The 21,256-nt window shown below is 36.4% G+C and overlaps 1 protein-coding gene across 1 annotated transcript; it reads right to left on the bottom strand.

Annotated features, from left to right (window-relative positions):
• Window positions 1–9,998: 9,998 nt before the first annotated feature.
• On the bottom strand, window positions 9,999–16,378 carry LOC18423935 (putative pectinesterase/pectinesterase inhibitor 35). Its single transcript, XM_006828550.4, has 2 exons — window positions 14,971–16,378; window positions 9,999–11,254 (listed from the first exon to the last, which is right to left on the bottom strand). Exons 1-2 carry the CDS (start codon window positions 16,286–16,288, stop codon window positions 10,557–10,559), a joined length of 2,016 nt encoding a protein of 671 aa, XP_006828613.3. The 5' UTR covers window positions 16,289–16,378; the 3' UTR covers window positions 9,999–10,556.
• Window positions 16,379–21,256: the final 4,878 nt, after the last annotated feature.

Here is a 21,256-nt window from a genome sequence, read left to right on the forward strand (position 1 = left end):
ATTAGCCCTAGCTCATATGAACATAAGTGTTCATATGAGCCCAATGGCCCAAATTGAATCTGGGCCGATTTGACGGTCACGGCCTCAATTTTAATTTTAATTTTAATTCTTTCTACGAATCCAAATAACTTAAAATTTTACAAATCTATTCTTCAAAAATAGGATAATCTAATAAAAATAGCAAAAAAATATTTTGCAAAAAATAAATTGACCAAAAAACCCCTGAAACGTTTCAGGGGTATTTGGTTAATTTATTTCTTGCAAACTATTTTTAAAATATTTGATTAGGTGCGCTTTGATAAGAAGAATCATACTTAAAATTTTAAATTATTTGGATTCGTAAAAAATAAATTAAAATTCAAATACAAAATGAGGCCGTGACCGCCAGATCGGCCCAGATTCAATAAATAAATAAATAAATATAAAAATATATTTTAAAACGATCACAAAGATTTCCCATGTTAAAACAACATTTCTCGATACTATTTGAAGGCAGGCTCTAATTTGACTGCTTAGAGCCTAGGCTCTATACAAACCATACCTATATATATATATATATATATATACGTGTGTGTGTGCGTGTGTTTCAAATTCATCTTTTCTAGTGTTTTGGATACACACATCATAGGCTGAAAATGAAACACATTACCTAACCTATCTTTCAAAATCGTGAAATCTATTACTTGACCCAAGAGCTGAAAAATGCATTACGGTATAGACTGCATTACGGTATAGACGGGTAATATGAAGGACCCACCGCAAAACATAAAATGGACCTTATAAATTTGAGGTCCATGTAGAAGTGTGACTCATTCCATAGTGCTCCTCTTTCATTTTCTGTATTTAAAATGTTCACAGATTTTATGGCGAAATGTGTGGCACGAATCTGCCTCCTTTTTGTATGTGTTTTCTGCAAATTTATATGGAAAGTATTGGTTCTTTCTTCACAATAGACATGTCCTCATAACATTGTCGTTATGTGAAGATGAGCGTTGTAATGGGTTTTCTATTTAGGTTTAATTGATGTCTTTCTTAGAAAAATGAAAAATATTAAGAGTTGTAAAAAAAACACATTACTATACCTAAAGTTTATGCAATATTTTGAAGCCAAAATGAGGCTAATATATTTCTCATATTTCTTTCGAACATAACCAAACAACAACAATGTATGTCCCAGGTTGCATCTAATGCTACCAAAACAATAAAAACACATTTCCAAATAATGTATTATGCCAGTAATGTATTTTACAACAATATATTTTTAGATACCCAAACAGCCCCCTACTTTTAGCTATGTGCGTGGAGTAGTCTCTCCACGATAATAGCTCTCCATTGTTTTGGGGCAAAAATGTGGAGAGCCATCTCCACAAGAATGGCCAGTCCGCCTAGCTTAGTGCAAGCCAAATAGCAGATTTTGGCATAATACATGGACATGCTTCTCTTAGAAAGATCTCTCTAGGTTCCTAAAAAGGGCTTAAGGGGCTTTTTGAATCAATAATAATAATAAAAAAAATCAAATAAATGAGGGATGCAAACACTTGCTTATCTTGCAGTGTATTTGCATCTTGATGTATGTCAATGCCCTCTTTTTTTCGACGAGTTAGTGGGGAGAGGACCCCTATCCTTGGTTGCAATTGAGCCTAGGATGTAGCGTTCAATGCCCTTTGGTAAGGGTTAATATATGCTATGTAATTATTTATGTTGGGGAGAGTGTGGCCATTAAAGGCCTTATGAGTGCTTGTAAAATAAAAATATATAGTAGAACATGAACTCAGTGGGAGTGCGGTCCCATATGGACCATACTAAGCAAGTGATGTTTGTTGATACTGGACTGTGCTTGACGTGCTAGGTTAGTCTGGTTGGGAAAAACCCAAGGTAGCTAGGCATAGAGATATAACCGATGAGGGTTTAGTGGGTTAGCCTATGATGAGGTCGGAGTATGCTTGGATGAGAGCCATGGGACTGTGTGATCTTTGTGTATAATGGAAGCGATGGGCTAAAGCCTCATCATTTGTATCATCACACGATATGCACATTGATAACCGTTTATGAGAAAGCGTGGCACGTTTCGGGATGAAGCGTGCGCATATGCGAGAGATACCCCCTGTGCACCATCGAGCTATGGATTACATCAGGTCAAGATGGCATTGGTTTAGTCTCCAAGGGAAAACTTGAAATCTATATAGTGGGACTATGACCCCTTGGCCATTGGTTGGACTTTGGTGACCCACTAATAATCCCCTGTATGAACTGTGGGTCATGGACAACACTGGATCGATTTGGAAAAACATGTGTGGTTCGTAGTTAGTGATTGGACATGGAGGGCTGTGGATATTTATTCCTAGACTATGTGGGATCATTTGCACATCTAAGTTTTTTTATTTTGTTTATTTTAATAATATATTATTTTTAGAATTGTTATTTGAAATTTACTGAATCTTTAGATATGTTATTTATCAAATTTGGATTTATAAAAACATATATATTGATTTTATAATGATTTAAATATTTAAATAATGATTTTGTGTTTTTTTAAAATTATAAAAATTATATAATTGCATGGGAGGCCCAATAGATCTTTTGGGCTCACCATTGCATATTGAGTGGGGCCCATTATGTGCCCAAATAGGTGGCATGCCCCACCTAGAGATCAAGCTTTATGCTTGAGAGATAAGTTTGTGTTGTTTTAAGCAAGCTTGAGCCTTGATGAAATTTTGAATGATATTTTAGTATGTATGAGAAGACTTATGCATAAAGTAAGAGAGGATAATATTATGATATATTAATTTATTATTGATTTAATTGATGGGAAAATGGTTTAGGAAGTGGGGGTTAATGGTCTAGTACCTTCAATATGATGTTGATGACCCATCTATGGAATGAAGTGCTCAAATCTCTCACCCCACAAGTCACCTAAGATCAATAATGCACATTTAATCTCATATGAGTGGCAAGCCAAGGAAAACCCTAAAAAACCCTAATCTTGATCAAGTACAATAAAAAAGGTATTGTTTCTATCCAAAATCTCTACACCTTATCTTTCTATCTCTCTTCTCTTAACCTATCAAAGGGGGCGCACCCCACTTAGAATGTGTCTCTCTCTCTCTTAAGAAAATTTGTCTCTCTTATGAAAGCCTAAAGGGTGCACGCCCCACTCTCTCATCTTTGTGATCTCTCTCTCCCACATTGTGAAAGAACCAAAGAGGTTTAGGCTATTTAGAGTTGTCATCTCTCTCATGGTGTCTCTCATATTCTCTCATGATCTCTCATTTCTTTTTGGGGTTTTGTACTATAGGGTTGTAGTAGACAAAAGAAGCGCCTCTCTCTTAAACTAAGTTGCTAAGGAGATTCACTTTGGTTTTGAGTTTGTAATCAAAAGGGTTCATGTTCCATTGGTGTGACTCTTCCAAGCATGCTTTCCCGGTTGAGATTGATGGTTGACTATTAGATCCTATGCTATCGGAAGGTGTTAACTCGGTGTGGGGTGTTAAAAGCTCGGTTGAGGTAATCTCTGGCACCTTCTTTTGTTTCTTTTATATTTATTTATTATATATTTTATTTCTAAACGAAGGTTGTGCCTTTTTTTTGTTAATAAAAAGTGTGGATTTGAATGGCTTCAAGTTCTTGAGATCTTATTGCATTATTTTATTTTATTTTATTTTATTTTATTTGAAATTGTTATATTGTAAAAAGACTTCTTGTGAGTAATCTAGACTGTGAAGAAAAAAAAAGAATTGAAAAAAAAAATTAAATTTATTACATACTCCGGCTAGATCCCACGTGTCCTTTCACTTTATACCGAATGAAGAAATTTAAAATATTTACATAGATATAGTGAATTGGCATAGAGTAAAGACTCGATTAAAGAAATGAAAAGTAGAAACTGTGGTCAATAGGGTAATCAATCACTTATGCCAAAGAGAATTACAAAGAAAAGCACGGATAAAGTTGTAACAAATCGATCCTTCAAAATCCATTTTTTTTTCATTAATTTTTAACATCATGTAGAAGGCCTTTGTTTAATCATGTTTTAAATATAATTTTCATATTTTATTAGATTTTGTTTGTTTTTTTTTTAGCACTTTTTTGACCTCCCGGGACTTGCCTAGTTGGGCCGGTAACCGGTTAGGCCGGTTGAACTGCTTCCGGCCCCATGTCCGGTTAACCATTCCAATTCGATTATTCATTCAGTGGTCGGGCCTGGGTCCAAAGTTTTGACCCAAACACTATTTAGATCCGGGTCTGGTCAAGTCCAGATCCGGTAATATTTTTCGGGTCGCAATGTATCAAATATATTTAAAAATAGTTAAATACATAAATATTTTTAATTTTTGTATCGAGCTCAATTGGGTTTGGGTTTCATATCATTTTTTTGGGTTCAGGTTCGGATCCCGTCCCGTATCATTTTTCAAGTGCGGATCCGGCCGACCTGACTCGTTGCCCCCTAGGGCCCTAAATGGGGTTGATCTTACGTGGGTTTGGGGTTTCTTTTGGGTGTAAAAATAGATGAGATATTTAGAAAAGGGGAAAGAAGAAGAAGGGGAAAACAAGTACCTATAGGATCCCTTCTAGTGAGAATTTCCTAATTTGGGAAAAAGGAAGAAACAAAAGGAAGCCAACCTCACGCTAAAGAAAGCAGAGTCTGGGAAGATGTTTTGTAAGTTCCTTTTCTTATAGTTTAGTGGGTTTCATTTTTCCTGTGATATTTACCATCTTGAGTATCACTTTCTCTTTTTCACTTTGTTCTTCTGTGTATTGCTCGTCTGTCTTAAATATCTTGCTGTGGTTTCTCTAGTTGATTTGCCCTATTTTGTATTTTTAAAAGGAAAATTGTTTCATGCGAGCTGGACTGCATTTCTATATATGCGGTCTAGAAAGTGTAAAGCATCCATCTTAAAGATGGATGCAAGTAGGAGTTCCATCTAAAAACAATGAAAACTAACGGTCCAAATGTTTTTTTATTAGAATTGTTATTTATAATTTTTAAAATTTATTTACTTTTTTCATATTCATGAACCCCATGTTAGAGATTACATGTCCTTAAAAATGAAGCCCTAAAATCCATCTCAAAAAGATATTTATTAAGAGACCCCCATTTTGACTGCATGGAAACCAGGTCCTTTCAAAAAGCCGATCATATAAAAAAGGTTACTTAGAATTCAAAGTACTGAGTCTCGCGAGATTGTGTTCATGTGTCCAATGCCATTCAACAAACGGATAGTTGGAGCGTGTGATTTATTTTGTCGCACCCCAACCATCCATTATTGGATTTCAATGGCTTGAGAGGTGCTAGCAAAATGTAGGAAACGTATGCGCTAGCGTACAACACTTCCCTTTTTCAAAACAACCAGGTTTTGGTTTTCGATTAAGAGAAAGTACCCAATGTGCTCAATTAAGTGTCCTACGGTACCTTAATCGCCCATGCTGTAAGATTTCGAGAAGGGACGGCTGGGGTGAAGTGGAGGAATTGATGGAATCAAGTAAATAAAACTACAGGACAAAGCAATATACCGGGTAAGTTTGATAGAAAACAAGTGAAATATATAGTTTATATAGAGCCGAGGCTCTAAACAATCAAATTAGAGCCGATATCAAAACTTTCACTAGAAGAGTTGTTTTAATGCTCAAATATCTTCAAATTGATCATCTCGTCATCAAGATGCATGGACATGAGAAAAAAATGGATTTTAAGTTTTGGAAATAGTGTATTTTATAACGCATTTTTGGACCGTCAATTTTCAAGATTTTCATAGACCTATTGCTTTGTAGTATTTTTGAAGCTTTAAAATTTATAAATAAAAACGAAAATATATTTTAAGGCTATCAGAAATATTTCTAGATTTGAAATCACATTCTCGATACTATTTAAAGGCAGGCTTTAATTTGATTGTTTAGATCCTAAGCACTATACAAACCGCACCCTATAACAAAAACATGAAGTCGAAGAAGAGAGATAGGTGCTACAGCACAAAATTAAAAATTTTGAATCCAAAGGGAAGTTGCCTGTGAAATGGCAGGTTGCAGTTGTTCTTCAGTGGACTTTTAGTTGGGCTAGCAGATTAAACCTTTCAATCCAAAGGGAGCGTGTTTACGCTTTTTAACATTTGGAATCTGTTGAAAGAAGGCTTTAAAACATTTGAATTGGAATCTAAGTTGCCAACGGATCGATGCCGATTCACCTGATCCGGCTCAGGTGATTACCGAGTCAAGTTAGTGCATGGGTAAAATACACGATAAAAAAAATTTAAACATTAGCAGGAATCGAGGCTCCTAATACCGGATTGCCCACCCGCAGGTTCCGTGCCGAATGGGGAGACTGCTGTTTAGCTTGGCAAGTTTAAGACCTTGATTAGAAGCTCATAAGCATGAACCTTGATTCGGATAACATACAGTCCGGTCAAGGTTAGGCTATTTTAAATAATAAGATAATTTTGTTCCTCATTAAGTAGACCATTATCATTTCACCTTTTCATTGTTAGGCTATTTTAAATAATAAGATACTTTTGTTCCTCATAAAGTAGATCATTATCATTTCACCTTTTCATTGTGGATTTGGTCTTTTCTCCACTGTTTCTCAAAGGTCTTTTCCTAGCAGTTGAGCTGTCATATACACAAGGTGAAAGAAAAAGATTTATTTGAAGCTGGTGGATCAAATTTCATACCATAGAGAACCTCGTGTAATGCAATTAGCATTTTAATCCAGTGATTAAGCGATTTAATACAGCCCATTTATGGCTCATGTTTAAGAGTAACCCCTCAGATTGTGCAAATTTATATTTATCTTTCTCTCCTCTTACTTTTTCTATTTTTATTTTTATTTTATCTTGCAAATATATTGTTCTTCTACAATATCATAAGCAAATGTTAGCCCAACCCCATGCATTAAGGATCACCTCCATAATTATGGACTATACTTGTATTAGTTGACTCTCACATCAATCTTAATTATTTGTCAATCTTCTATATTATTCTCACATATTTAGGGGTTGGTTGATATCTCTTTTTCAATCTTCTAAGTGATGCCTGCTTCTAGCTAACTTGACAATAATCTCAGCCAAGAATTGTGGTATGAATTTGCCTTAGAGATGAGTGAGTAGCCATTGCCCACCAAGTGGTATGGAATGGAGGTGAAGCCAGGGTGCTCGCAAAGCCTAACTTGAAAATGGCATGCCTTTGAAAAGTACAAACTATTCGTCAAAACTATCAAAGCCATGGATTATTTGGAACGTTAGAAGATGCATTATTTTTAGAATATAGTTTGGATTTATTAGAAGATACATTATTTTTAAGACTTGAATTTTTTTTTTTTATATCCATAAATCACTAGGTCAAGATGATTAATTGAAAGGTTTTACAACTTTGCAACGCTTCTGTTTACTGAATGTTTGAGGTGCACATTACTCTATAGTAGAAGGTTGCATCTTCATATAAACCTTTTCCTTTATTTATATAGGACATATGGCAATTGCACATGTATTTTCTTCCTACATAGAATTTCCCATAAACTCACATGTTTTTCTTTTTTTAAAACATAAAGAGATAATTTTGTGAACAGAAGTTAGTTAGAATCGAGACATGATGCAGTGACTGTATATGGGCCTCAGCCTCATCGGTTAGTTGTTGCAAGAATTAAATCCCAAGTGTCATTTCTATACCTGAGCTAACCAAAAAGAAAATAAACTAATTAGAATTGAGGAACTGATGCGATGACTGCATATATAGGTGAGATGAGGGTATGGGACTTTGTAGCACAATGATTTTGCCCTTATAAATTTTCAGTGGTTTTAATATTAGTCTCGAATTGAATTAAAATATATGACTTAAGAACAAAGAATATGAATAAATTAACCAGATTGAGAATAAACATGTAGAATAAGGCGTTGTTTCAATGTTCCCTTGTTTAGCCCTAAGACAACCTTGTAGCGGCACTTGATTAGGCGGTGTGCTAGTTTGGCTCGTCACTGTTCATAAGCCAAATGAATGATAGAATCTTGCTTATTAGGGGAAAAAAAGAAAAGCAAACCTCTTGTATCATGATCACTAAAAACTTGATCGATATATTAAGGAGCTTATTTTTAGGACTATTGATAAAGTTAACTAAAGATAGACATGGATATGGCCGCAAGATGTCTAAATGAGGCCTTTAACTAAAGGCTACATTCTTTATTGGAACAGTAGGATTGCTTCAGATTTGTTGTTTTCATGGGTCACACTTAAATAAATGCTTTCCCATTAAAAAAAACCTAAAACCCACCAAAAAATTGATATGGCTACAAGATGTTTAAATAAGGCCTTCAACTAAAGGATCAATTCAGATTTGTTGGGTTGATGGGTCACACTTAAATAAATGATTTCACATTAAAAAAACATAAATGGTCCATTCTAACCTACCATAAAAGCTCGCTTAGTCTATCCAAACTGATATTTTTCAATACCTTGAAGACTTTGGAGTAAAGTTGATCAAGTCAATGAATGAAGAGGCCCACGCTTTCCACATATGACCAAAACATAGTAACCCCAACGAAGAGTTTTCAACAATCATTTTACGTTTCTGCAAAATGATTGTTTGTTCATACCGTGGCTATGGCAGCCATCGGGCCCGCCAGGCCTGGCAGGATCGGCATGTCTGAAGTAGTTGACCCTAGGGATGGGAAAGCAAGACCCCTAATTAGGACCTTGGGCCAAGGCCCTTTAGCCCGGTCTAAGCAGGGATAGGCCTCTAGCGATCACTAGGCTAGGATTGGCCTTGCGTGTTGCTTGATTAGTTAGTTATTGACTATTGTAACATTGCATATACCACACACTTTCGAAATTAGGGGTCGAAAATCAAGAAAAATGAAAAGATTGAATAAGATGTTGCATATTGGGTGGGCGAAGTAGAAGTGTACCTAGAGTTTTATATAATTACCGCATATATTAATGAAGTTGTAGGGGAAGTTCACTAGGACAACTATGAGACCAGCTTTGTTTTATGGGGCTGAATGTTGGGTGATCAAGAAACAACATGATGAATGTAGTTGAGATGAGGATTGTTGAGATAGATAAGTGATGAGACAAGAAAGGGATGGAATTTGGATTCAAAATTTTAGCAATAGTTATAAATTTGAAAAATTATATAATTAAAAAATAATACTTTTTTTTTTTAGGTTAACCATTTAACTGACTTCCGTAGTATCTCCACTATTTTTTTTTGGGATATGTGAACAGTGGGAATGGATCCAAAATAAAACTACATTTCAAGTGTTTCGAGTCTTCTAGATCTTGTATCCATAGAAAACCTTAGTGGATTCATGAAACTGGACACTTGCAGTAGACTTCTCCTTTTTATGATTTTTATCTTTTATTTGTCCTTATGAGAGATCAATGAAAAATTCCACATTAAGAAACGAGATTGTATATAATGAGGCTGCATACATTTAATGCAAGAAGGTCAAAATTACTTAGAACCATCCGATGTAAAGTATGGTAGTTTTGGTATGTTACAAAGTTCAATAACATATCTTTTGAACTTTGAGCTTGGTCCATAGGATAAGGAAATATTTAATATAAGTATGAGGTTCTAAACAATCAAATTAACGCACATCTAAAAAATTTCACTAGAAGAAATATTTTGATGCTCAACTATCCTCAAATTGGTCATATCGATCTCGAGATGTATGGACATTTAAAAAAAAAAAAAAAAAAAAAGGATTTCAAGTTTTAGAAATTGAACCATCAATTTTTAGGATTTTCATGTTTTCATAGATCTGCTCGATCTATATTATTTTTGAAACTTTAATTTTTATAGTTAGAGACGAAAATTTTATTTTAAGGCTATCACAAAAATGTCCAATATTGAAATCACATTTCTCGATACTATTTGAAGGTGTGGTTTACTTTAATTGTTTAGAGCCTCAACCTTATACAAACTACACCCATAAAATAAATGCAGCCACTTAATTCCATATCCAATGGCCAAGATTATGTGTGACCATTTACACCAGAAGTCAATCATCTCATTGTATACCTTTCCTTCAGATTAATATCTTATATAAGATTGACACTTGAAAATGTACAATTATCATTGACATCTAATTATTGGTAGCAGAAAAAATCAACTACAAATTTGGGTTTTGAATCCCAAAAATAACACAAATACCCTCCCAATCACAGCTAACATACATCAGAGGACAAACAAACTTGGTCTTCTCAGTTCTGAAGAAAGACTAAAATACCCCCCATAACCATGACCCAATTTCCAAGTCCCACTCATCAATTCCACTAGGGGCATTTCTGTCTTTCAAAAGCCAGAGAATTACCAACCCAAAAAAGTGAAAATTCTTTCTTTTTCACTAGAAAACTACGTGCACACGTAACCCAGTCTATCAACATGCGACCCTACACGTGTCTAACATGCACACGAGGAATGCAAACGCAAGGGATAATAAGCCAAAAAAGCAAGGTTATAAGTCCCAATAACCAAAACAAATTCCCGAATCCCCATCTCCGAATAAAGCGTGAAGCAAAGTTGAAGCCTAAGCAATGAGCCCCGAGTCTAAGGATACCCCAGTTGCAGCCTAAGCAATGAGCCCCGAGTCGAAGGATACGCCAGTTGCAGGTAACCAAGAATTCCCAGATATGAATTGAGCCACAGTAAATTTGGTTGCATCATCAACAGTCAGCTCCCCTTTGTACCCCGGCCACCGGACCCGGTCTGACAGACCGGCGCCCGGCCCCTTGTTCATGTACTCCCCATAGTACAAACTTTTAAGAGCGAAATTTCCGGACCACTCTAGCCATCCGGCTGGCCTTATTAAATCATCTAAAAAGGATTGCATTATTACTGTTCTCGAAAATTCTTGCCATGGCCGGCCGAGATATGTAGGAATACTGCTTTTTACTGGGACAAGGTCGGAGGCTGCCGTGATCTTACAATTGTGTATTGAAAATCCGGTATTCTGATTTGGGTCTTTGCGGCCTTGGGCCGTGTATGTTATCCTTTGGTCAGACATAGGCTTTCTTGCATAGAGGTTGCAACTTTGGAAGACCGCCGCTGCATTTCCGAAGATGAAGTCAACAGTGCCATAGATGTCGGTCTCTCTGTAGAATTGACGGTTCGAGTGAGCGTAAAGTGTGTCTTGGTACCCGACGATACTGCAGCGGTAGATGACGGAGCGGTCGGACCCCAACCGGAGGGCCACACCTTGGTGCTTGGCGGGTCCTGCTGTGTTCTCGAATGTTATATCCCTTGCCATGAACCCTGGTCCAGTCGCCGCTGTAAAGAAGGTGAAAAGATCTCGTAATTCCTTCAACACTTATCTTAAGGGTGTTTTGATATTCAATGGATGATGGGACTCAAATAAGCCGTTTTGGTCCCTTCTATGGAGCCATGATGATGTAAGGTGAATATGGAATGGGCCGTGATGTATACTTTTATTTCTTTATTTTAGTTTTGAGTAATATATGTATGGACACAAAAAATTAGGAAAATATAAAATAAGCTAATTTTGGGTGAAAATTATGTGGAGGATCATTAAATTTTATTTTTTTTGTTAAAAAAAAATTACCCCTCTATTCAAGGATAATATCTAGTTAATTTTTTTTAGACTTGCTGTAAGTAGGGTAGTGCCCAGATTGAGTGGCCATGACCGGTCCAAAAGGCCGTTTGAGGTTGACATCATTGAACCGTCTTATTTCTTAAGATACAAATGAGGTACGAGATGCATAAAATAAAATTTGAGATACATTGATCTGTTATCCCTTATTCCCGGCTCTGTAATAAACATATGTCGACTTATGTGAGGCCCTCGGCTTGAACTCTTAAAGTTTGTCAAACATTTTTTAACGAAGACTTAGTGAGAGATACATTTTACGTGTGGGAGGTGGGGGGTTTGGACCTTTGCAATTTCCAAGAAAGCCCAAATGTGCGGACCTAGCCTTGACGGAGTTCCTTTTCTGCCTGGTGGAAAAATGAGCCGGACTTGGCCTAGGGCAGCCATGCCCCTTGTCCCTAGAAGGCCAGCGTAAGCCTAGCCTAGTCTAGACCGAAGAGGCCCAGGCACAACCATAGCCTAGTCCAGATCGAAGAGACCCGGGCACAATCTAGGCCCAGCCCTTTCTAGGACCGGCTAATAGATTGAAAGAAAAAAAAAAAAAATTTGAAAAAAAAAAAAATAAAAAGAAAAAAAGCAAAGGGCAAAAAGGGTTTGGGCAATGTCATGTTTCTACATTATTTTATTTTTAATTTTTTTCTATAAACTATTTAGACACTAAATTTTGGACGTCCAATCCTCTATTAAACTCGCACTAGAGAAAAATATTAAAAAAATATTTTCAATAAAATAAAATGATCAAAAAATACCCCTGAAAGTTTTAAGGGGTATTTTGGTCATTATATTTTATCGAAAATTTATTTTTAATATTTTTTATATGTACGCCCCAATGAGAAGATTGTACGTACCAAATTTCATATTCATACAATTTGTATAAAAATTGTATACAATTTCATATTCATACCCCTGAAACTTGGTCGGAAAATGTCACTGCCTATCGACGACTACCACTTGAGGTTTGAGTGTCGAAAGAGAGAAGGTATTGAATAATATACAGGGAAAATTATAGATACCTCTTCCTTTTTTTCCTTAAACCTCCTCCTTTTCTCCCTTAATTTCTTTTTTATGAAAAATCTCAATTATTGTTATTTTTATTTTTTCCTTTGTATACATTTAATAGGATGAAAACAAAGAAAAAGAAAATTATAGATACCTCTAAAATAAACTTTCCAAACATCCAACCCCCAATATTATTTGTATTATATCCTAAACCCCAACACTGTTTGTTCTTTTATTTATCTCCAAACCATAAATTCAATAAATTTGAGATGAAAATATCCTTTCCATCTCTCTTCCCCTAATTTTTTTAGTCACGTGCTATTGGCAACAATTTCTCTTTCCTCTCTCTACCCGCCCTATCTCTCACTCTCTCTACCTCTCTCTCACCCGCCCTCTCTCTCTCCCTCTCTCAACACCCATCATCTCTCTCTACTCGCCCTCTCTCTCCTCAAAATCACACTAAAGCATGTTCAAGAAGAGAACACTCGCAATTCTTGTTAGATTGCTCTGAAAATTTCCTTAACCAAACCAGAGAGTCCCTGCCCCTAACAAAGCCTAGTGCAAATCACCCTTTTAACCTATTGATATGTTCCTTAACCTCCTTATTAATCCAATCAAAGCCTCGATAAGCATGGCCAAGGAGGATCCCACCAAGAAAAAATAGAGCCAACCACCATTAAAAACATTGGGTTATTAGCAAAAAAGCACTTAGAAATTGGGCCTTCAGGCCTCAAAGTAGCTATTGTAGCCCTAATTCCAGGTGGGTAATTCTTGAGTCCATTAAAAATGTTAATTCGTTTTTCCAATATGTTGCAAAGGTTTTTAATGTGAATTCATATAGAAAACTAGTATCCCCAATTCTTGAATTCCTCAAGACCAACTTTTGTAACCTTCTTGAAATCCCCTACTATATTCACGATTTCATGGTTTCGCTATAAAATCAATAGCTTCCCATTTGATTTCTCTGCGTGTTGCTTGAGTTTTTCTAAGAAATAAAGGAGCATCAGCTCCTCTCCTCCTCTGTAAGTATATTGCCGAGCTGAACAACCATGGAGTTGACTGCAATCCATTGATCGTTTTCATCGATGATTGGAGCCATTTTCATAACTTGTTTAGCCTTTTTGGAGATCGTCATGGAAGTTTCCAACTGCTAGCAAGTGACGTTGAGATAGGTATGTGAATTTTTATTGTTGTTGGGTACAGAGAGAGAAAGAGAGAGATAACGAAATGGGTTGAGATTTCAAGTAGAGAGAAAGATAGGGTGGGTAGAAAGAGATACCTGTGATAGAGAGAGGGCAGGTAGAAAGAGAGAGAGAAAGAGAGAAAGTGGGTTTTAGTAGAGTTTTTTCGATAGAACAAGAGCGAGTTTGAGTAGAGAGAGAGTGAAATGGGTCTCTTTTACTTTGGGAGAAAGAGAGTGTGGGGAGAGAGAGAAAAAGTTTGGGCATAGAGGTAGAGAGTAGAGGCCCAATGTCATTTGACCCTAAAATAGAGGAGAAGAGAGAGAGAGTAAGGGTATTTTTATCTTAGATTTATTGATTTTTTGAGTTGGGGATAAATATTTTAAGATGGGATACAAAATGTTTTGGGGGTAGGATATCTCGAAAGTTGATTTTGGGGATTATCTATAATTTTTGAAAAAAAGAAAAGAAACCCCTCATAGACTTTTTTTTCTTATAAAACATGTAAAAAATGGACGCAAAAAATGTCTTTCTATGCTCCAAATTTGGACTTGTTATAGGTTCACTTTAGGCCTGGTAGACTGGTCAGTCTAGTAATTGTACCGGCTAGTTCGCCAGCTCAACGCAACTCAAATCCCATCCCGGCTCATTGGTTGAACCGTATAGAAAAAGGTATTGTTTCACCTATTCACCGGTTGAATCGCTTGGTCCTCTTTGACTATATATATTTGAAAAAAACAAAAGAAAAAAAAAAAGAACAATGTATGATCCAGTAAGCCTAACTTATTGCTCAACTCCCGAAATAACCGCACCGTCCCTAACATAAATTTTGGTGCCAACAAGTTTTTTCTTTTTTGGAGTAATTCAGTGGGGAAAGACAACCACTACCCAATTTAGTAGATTAGGAGTTACATGTTTGAAGGTATTAGTGAATTGTTATCGGTAAGACTAAGTGTGGGGATGCTACCGCCATCACCCGAGCCCTTTCCTCGGTGCCGACAAGTTGGGCCTAGGTAGTTGCTTTAACTCAAAAAGTAACGGCAATCCCATAACGTAAATTTCGGTAGTCTCATTCAAAAGAATGATATCTCACCCGAAATTTATAGCCAAAACATTTAAAGAGCAACCTATTAGATTTCTGTGCAATCAACGAAATCAAACGAAATTCGAAGCTGAAATAAAGATTGAAGCGGACTCACCAAAAGTTGCCGACTGAAAAGTTGTCCACCCATCCTCGGCGTTATGATTGCTGGTTATGATCGTTTTCCCCTTCCCATCTCCCACCAACATAACGTTACTATGCGACCTTGGAATTTTTATGGTTTCCTTATATACCCCTGTCTTCATATAAATGACCTGCCGGCCCGACCCACCGGGAACGGCTTTCAAGGCTTGAGCCAAGCTCATGTGGGTCCCGCTCCCATCCAATGCCACCACGGCTTGGGGCTTTATCTCCTCTCTAGAAGCTTCTAGAAGCCTCCGCTCTGCGACTGACACCCACTCCGGAAATCCGCCTTTCGATTGGGCCTCATACACATTTTCATTAGTTTCTTTCTTATGAGTACTAGCACCAACAATATTAGTACTAATGTTATTAGAGGGTAAATTAGATGATGAACTTGTAAAGGAAACTAATTTTCGAAATTCCCCACCCATATTATGAGGTTTATTATCATCACCAATGTTTTTAATACTATTGCTATCATGGCCTTTACTATTATTACTAATAAGGATTCTATCCCTAAGATCACTACTGGAAAACAATTTAAAAGCCCATTTTGAAAAAAACCCATTATAAACATTATCATCATCATCACCATTATTATCAGTGATTGATAGCAATCTACGAGTTTTGGGTGGTGTAAATTTTCTCCAAGAATACTTGTAAAGAGCCAAAGTGTTACTTATATCCTGCATGAGACCAAGGGCCCTAGCATCCATTAAGTCCTTCAAGGCCTTGATTTTCAGTTTTTCTAGACCTTCAAGGCAAGTAGCTTGATTTGTTAGAGCTGAACTAAGCCAAGTATGAATATCATCGGGACTCGGCCTTTTTCGCTCATCAAGTGAGTCGAAAAGTTGGCCTATACTGTCCTCTAAAAGCTCCAAGCAATCATTCATACCCGAATATGTGAACTTTCCGTGCACCATTCCTGTATTTGTCAAATTCAAAGCGAGGTCCCTAGCCGAGACAGCTCGGTCCATGGCGTACCGAACTGAGTGCTCGAAGAGGCGAACGGGGTTCGATGTGTGTTGAGCGAAGCTAGCCATCGATGATTCACAGGCAATGGGGTAAAGTGTGGTTTTGCAAGCTGAGATTCTGGCTTTTGAAACTGCATTAATGTGAGGAATTGGGTGTTGGTTCTTGGGGCTAGAGAGCTTAACTGTGGCAACAATGGATGCTGTCATAATGAGAAGGATTAGAAGGAACATCATTGAGTAATGGAAAGCTGGTTTTTTCTCATGGCTTGTTGGACTGAAGCGGAGCAACTTGTAAAGCCAGAGGCCCTCTAGAGACATTTTTGAAGGAAAAGAGTGGGTTCAAGTTATGGGTTGCCCTAATATGTCCCCCTTTATATAGAGGGAAAGTAGGGTTTTCTTTTTATTTTTTTTGGAACTGGGTGGTTGTTACCATCTCCTTTTTTAAAGTCTCTAATCCGTTTTGGTGCTTTAATTTTTTGTTTTGAGAAATATACAAGTAAAAAAAAGACACAATCATCCATCATCTAATGAAACCAATGTTTTAAAAATTGGATCAAATTATGCTATTTTTTATCTCACCCTCTCTAAATTATTGCTCTAATCAAATCACTGGCAAATCATGATGGTAAAGTATACAAAAAAATCATTTATTCACAATCACTCAATCACTCTTATCTTTTAGATTTTAAATGACGTGGTTGTGACTATGCCATTAACTAGATTCAAAGTTCACATAAATTTTCTCTAACGTTGTGACACACCCCATGCCATCCAATTTGACATTTAATGGATAGGAGTAATTCTATCATCCTTGTAAGAAAGTAAATGGTCATCATTATCTATAATCCCTTATTTTAATGTAATATTATTATTATTATTTTCTTATTTGAATATTTTGAGAATTCTGAACTTTGTTTAAAGTTTTTAAACCTTGTTTACATTTTCTTTTAGAATGGCTGAGTCGACTTAGTTGGCTTGTTGATTCAGCCGCTTCGACTCGAACCAATAACTTATTGGTTTTGTTTATTTTATTTTATTTTAGTTTTAATATTGTGCAAAATCAAATACGCAGACTTGGCTAGGGGGTACCAATTATCCTAAAAGTCCCAAAAAATTTTCCCAGACATTCTAGTTTAGTGCTTAAGGGTCTTTGACCTTTTTGTATGAAGGTAACTGTCTCAGTGTATATAATCCCATTCGTGTTTTGAAAGAGACTACTATCAATGCTATTAAGCTGGCACCTAATTTAAAAGCCACAAAGAAGTACTATTTTTTTAATCTTTTTAATGCCCCAATTTTGGCTTTAAAATTGGCAAAATTAGTGTCCAATCCTGTTTTTTGCAGACTTGACATAATGCAGGTGAGCTATTGGTTAGTAGGCCCCTTTTCCTATTCAGCATAATTTAACCCCATTATTGTTCGACCAATACGGTGGGGACTGGCAATGGAGCGGATGTGAACGAAGGTGGTGAGAAGATGGAGAGTAACATGGCCATGAATGTCACATCGTGAGAGACAAAGGATTACCAAAGGATCATAACAACATTTTTTTACCTAGAGGTCGGAAAGATGCTTAAAAAAGCCCGAGGTGACAGCAACTCATGAGAGACAACGAGAACTGAACAAAACATTTTCCGCCAAGCCAAAAAGATGCATGTGAGTGTAAGAGGGAAGCTGCCGGGTGACAGTTCGTAATACCGAGTAGATGCATGTGAGCATAAGAGGGAGGCTGCTCGGTGACCCTATGTAATACCAAGTTACATCAATTTCGGTTTGAAGACTCTGAAAACATTTCGGTGAAATTTTGCACTGGCCATATGACATTTCACCAAAATATCGGTTTACTACATTAATTCATATACATATATAATTTCAAAGAGTAACTGAAATTTATGAAAACACCACAAAGAAAGGACAAAAAATGTGGTCGAAAACAAGCACAAGAAAAAAAAAAAAAAAATAATAATAATAATTAACAGGTATAGGTTAACAGAAGAAAAAGAAGAAGAAGATGGTGAAACCATGAGTAACTAACTGAAAATATTGTTGTTTCTTTGAGAGATCTAAGCTGTAAACTTGTTTAATATAAATTTACAAGAAGCCAATTATGGATGGTCAAATTGCTAAAAGAACCATCAAAAGCTAGGTGGACTGGGAATGGGGCTGGGTCACGGCGGTAGCATTACATGATCCTCAGTTAAAAGCCATGGCCTCTATTCTCATTAACACTAAAAAAATTTGACTCTTTCCAAAATGGGTAGGGACCTGTAATCTTTACTGATCTACAAATAAAATAAAATAAAATAAAATAAAATAAAAAAAAAAAAATTTGAAGCAAGAGACTAGCAAATAATCCTTTTGGTTAGGGGTGGCAATGGGTCTGGAGTCTGATTGGAAGCCTGATTTCTAGTCTTGCTTTCTGGATGGAGCCGCTGCCTTCTCTAAACCAATGGGTTTTTTCATATATATATACATATATTTTAATGAATTTAGAGAAAGAAATAATATCTAGGGGTCCGCCCTGTCCGATACCGTCAACAGGGCTGGGCCGAGCCACTTCGCCGAAGAGTAAGCCACGGCCCGGTTCCTTTTGCCCTGGCCTATATCTTGCGTTCCACCCTTATGGGGGATCAAATCGTGATTCGCAGTCATATTTGGAAAATATAGGACATGTTAATACATTAAAAAAATTGGTTTAACAAAATTCTGTTTTAGTTTCCCCTTATTTTTACAAAGGCATTATTTTAACAATAGAAATTTTAATGGAAAATCCATATTTTGTAATTATATCCAATTTTATCCTAATTTTGGAAATATATGAAACTAGCGCAGTGTTATTTTACTTGCCAAATGCATCTATGTGGATAATCTTCAACGACCTCCTAGCTTGATACTTTGCCATCGATAAGCCTCGCCGAACCAACAGCCTTCATGTACCATATCCGGTCTCGACTTCTAACTGAGGAAGTTCCCTTACCTAGATAGTAGAGTGATTTACGCACGGACCCTAAGATATTTTTTAAAATATGAAATGCTCTATTTATAGGCAGAAATTATGAAGAAGGTTGGTCAACCTATATTTTTTTTATTGTTTCTAAAATTGCCTCTCAAGTTTGAAGATGTCCTCGGTCCTAATTTTAAATTTTTTTTGTTAGTAGGAAAATTCCCTACTAACAAAAAAACTAAAAACAAAAATTAAATTTCAGTCCAAGGATGTTCTCGGATCGGGGTAATTTTGAAAAAATAAAAAAAAATAGGTTGACCGATTTTCCTTGTAATTTCCATCTATAAATAGAACACTTTGTATTTTAGAAAAAAATTTAGGGTCCGCACGTAAATCACTCTAGAAAAAATTCTCCATAATCGATTGGTCTAACGTCTTTAGATTTCAATATACTGTGACATTATCGGCGCCAAACACGCCGAAGTTTCGTCATATTAGCTTTGGAGTCTTTTCTGGTTTGATCCAATTTAGTGCTTCGGCAGACTCAGAGAATGACTTCATAATGCCCGAAGCAAGCCAAAGCAAATACACTCAATCTTCGCTTCTCTTCGATCTACCCCGAATAATTCGGCCGAATTAAAACGAATCCAACAACATTGCCTTAAATTCTGTTAACGGACGGCCCAATCTACTGCAACCACGTGTCTCTCTCTTTCTATCTAAGTTCCAATCACGTCCAGTTTCCTTCTCTAAAGCAAACTCTAATGATGTCTGGCTGGCAATCGTAAGATGGGTTATTGATAGAATGGCACTTTCAACAACCAAACTTTTTATGGCGCTCAAGACTCCATCAGCCATTATCTTAGCATTCAGAGCCTCATGGCCCTACCCAAACGTCAATAAGAGCTGCAAATTTTTGCCATTGTAAAGGGTCCTACCAATACTTTGACACAGGACATGACATAAACCCACGTTCTCTCTCTGAATATGGACGAATTTGTGCGTCTTTCTCCCTTGAAGTGGTCCGGACAAAAGTGTGGAGTTCACCTTAGCAATGGATGAGATATAGGTTAAGCATAAATGTTAATGCATCAATGGGGGGGGGGGGGGGAGAAAACGCGCCCCAAGAATGGACTCCGGCCCATATAACCACGAACCAGTTTGGGTAATCGGTCCTAAGTCTCCTGTCTGCGCAGGCTGCAGGTCTCGGCCAGGTTAAAAAGGGTTAATTTTTTTTTTTAAATCTCAAAAATTATGTTTTAAGTATAATTAAAAAAAAGATGAAGTTTCTATAAGGCCTAGGTTTTATGAAAACAAAATAAAACTTCACCTCTATTCCCCATCTAGAAAGCACTTTCGACAACGAAAATCTTCATGACGGCTCTAAAATCAATTTTCAATACGGACAATAAAATTTGAAACTAAAAAAAAAGTAGATCTATAAACACTTATTTTTAGGGTGAAATGGACGATCTAGATAGTTTGTTATGATCACTCATTTTTTTACAACCCTAACGTTTAAACCAAGATAATCATCGGTGTAAAGGTTTATCGATGCTTGAATTGTAATTTTTGATGAGTAATGAGGCGAGGCTGTACTTAATTTGGTAGGACGGCAGCCCTATCAAACCATTATCCTTAAACGAAAATACATCCAAATGAGATTAAAAATTTAGTTAAAAAATAGATTTTAAGAAAATTAATTTGTGTCAAAGGGTATTATTAAAAATAATCCAAAAAAAAAGAAAATGTGAAAATAATTATTATTACTAAAATAATTCCCAATATTTTCTAAAACAATAGAAAACATTACAAAACCTATTACAAACAAATTTCTTATTTTTTTTTGGATATTTATAATCTTTTTGAAATTTTTTGTTTTAAAGTTCGTGGCTTGACTATCCTAACCAGCCAAAATAGACTACGGCCAATGACTAGTTATGGATAAGCCAGCCGGGTCTAGGTCGTACGGGCCGGTTTTGCGAAGAGAGAGAGATGCTAGGCAAAAATGTAAATGCGTATCAGGAGGAGCATTCCTTCTCAACGAATTCTACGCAAAAACCATTTCGTAGAACTTGAAGTCGTACACATCTAGAATGTCTGGTGGTGGAGTGGACTAGGGACCACCATGGATCTTTATGCCAGCCCTTTACGTGGTTTCATCTCTCTCACTCTCTCTTCCACTGATTGGATGGCACTATGGCTAATATCAGCCATAAAAACCATTTCTTTTGTTCTTTGCTTTTACTTGTAATCTCATTCACTCAATAAATTCACAAAAAAAAAAAACAAAACCAACCAAGTCTTTTCGATATTTGACTTCTTGGCTATAAATGGTCTCT

The sequence above is a fragment of the Amborella trichopoda genome, chromosome 13, assembly GCF_054954075.1.
Source record: "Amborella trichopoda isolate Santa Cruz 75 chromosome 13, AtrichopodaSantaCruz75HAP2 v2.0, whole genome shotgun sequence".
In the NCBI taxonomy this organism is placed as follows: domain Eukaryota; kingdom Viridiplantae; phylum Streptophyta; class Magnoliopsida; order Amborellales; family Amborellaceae; genus Amborella; species Amborella trichopoda.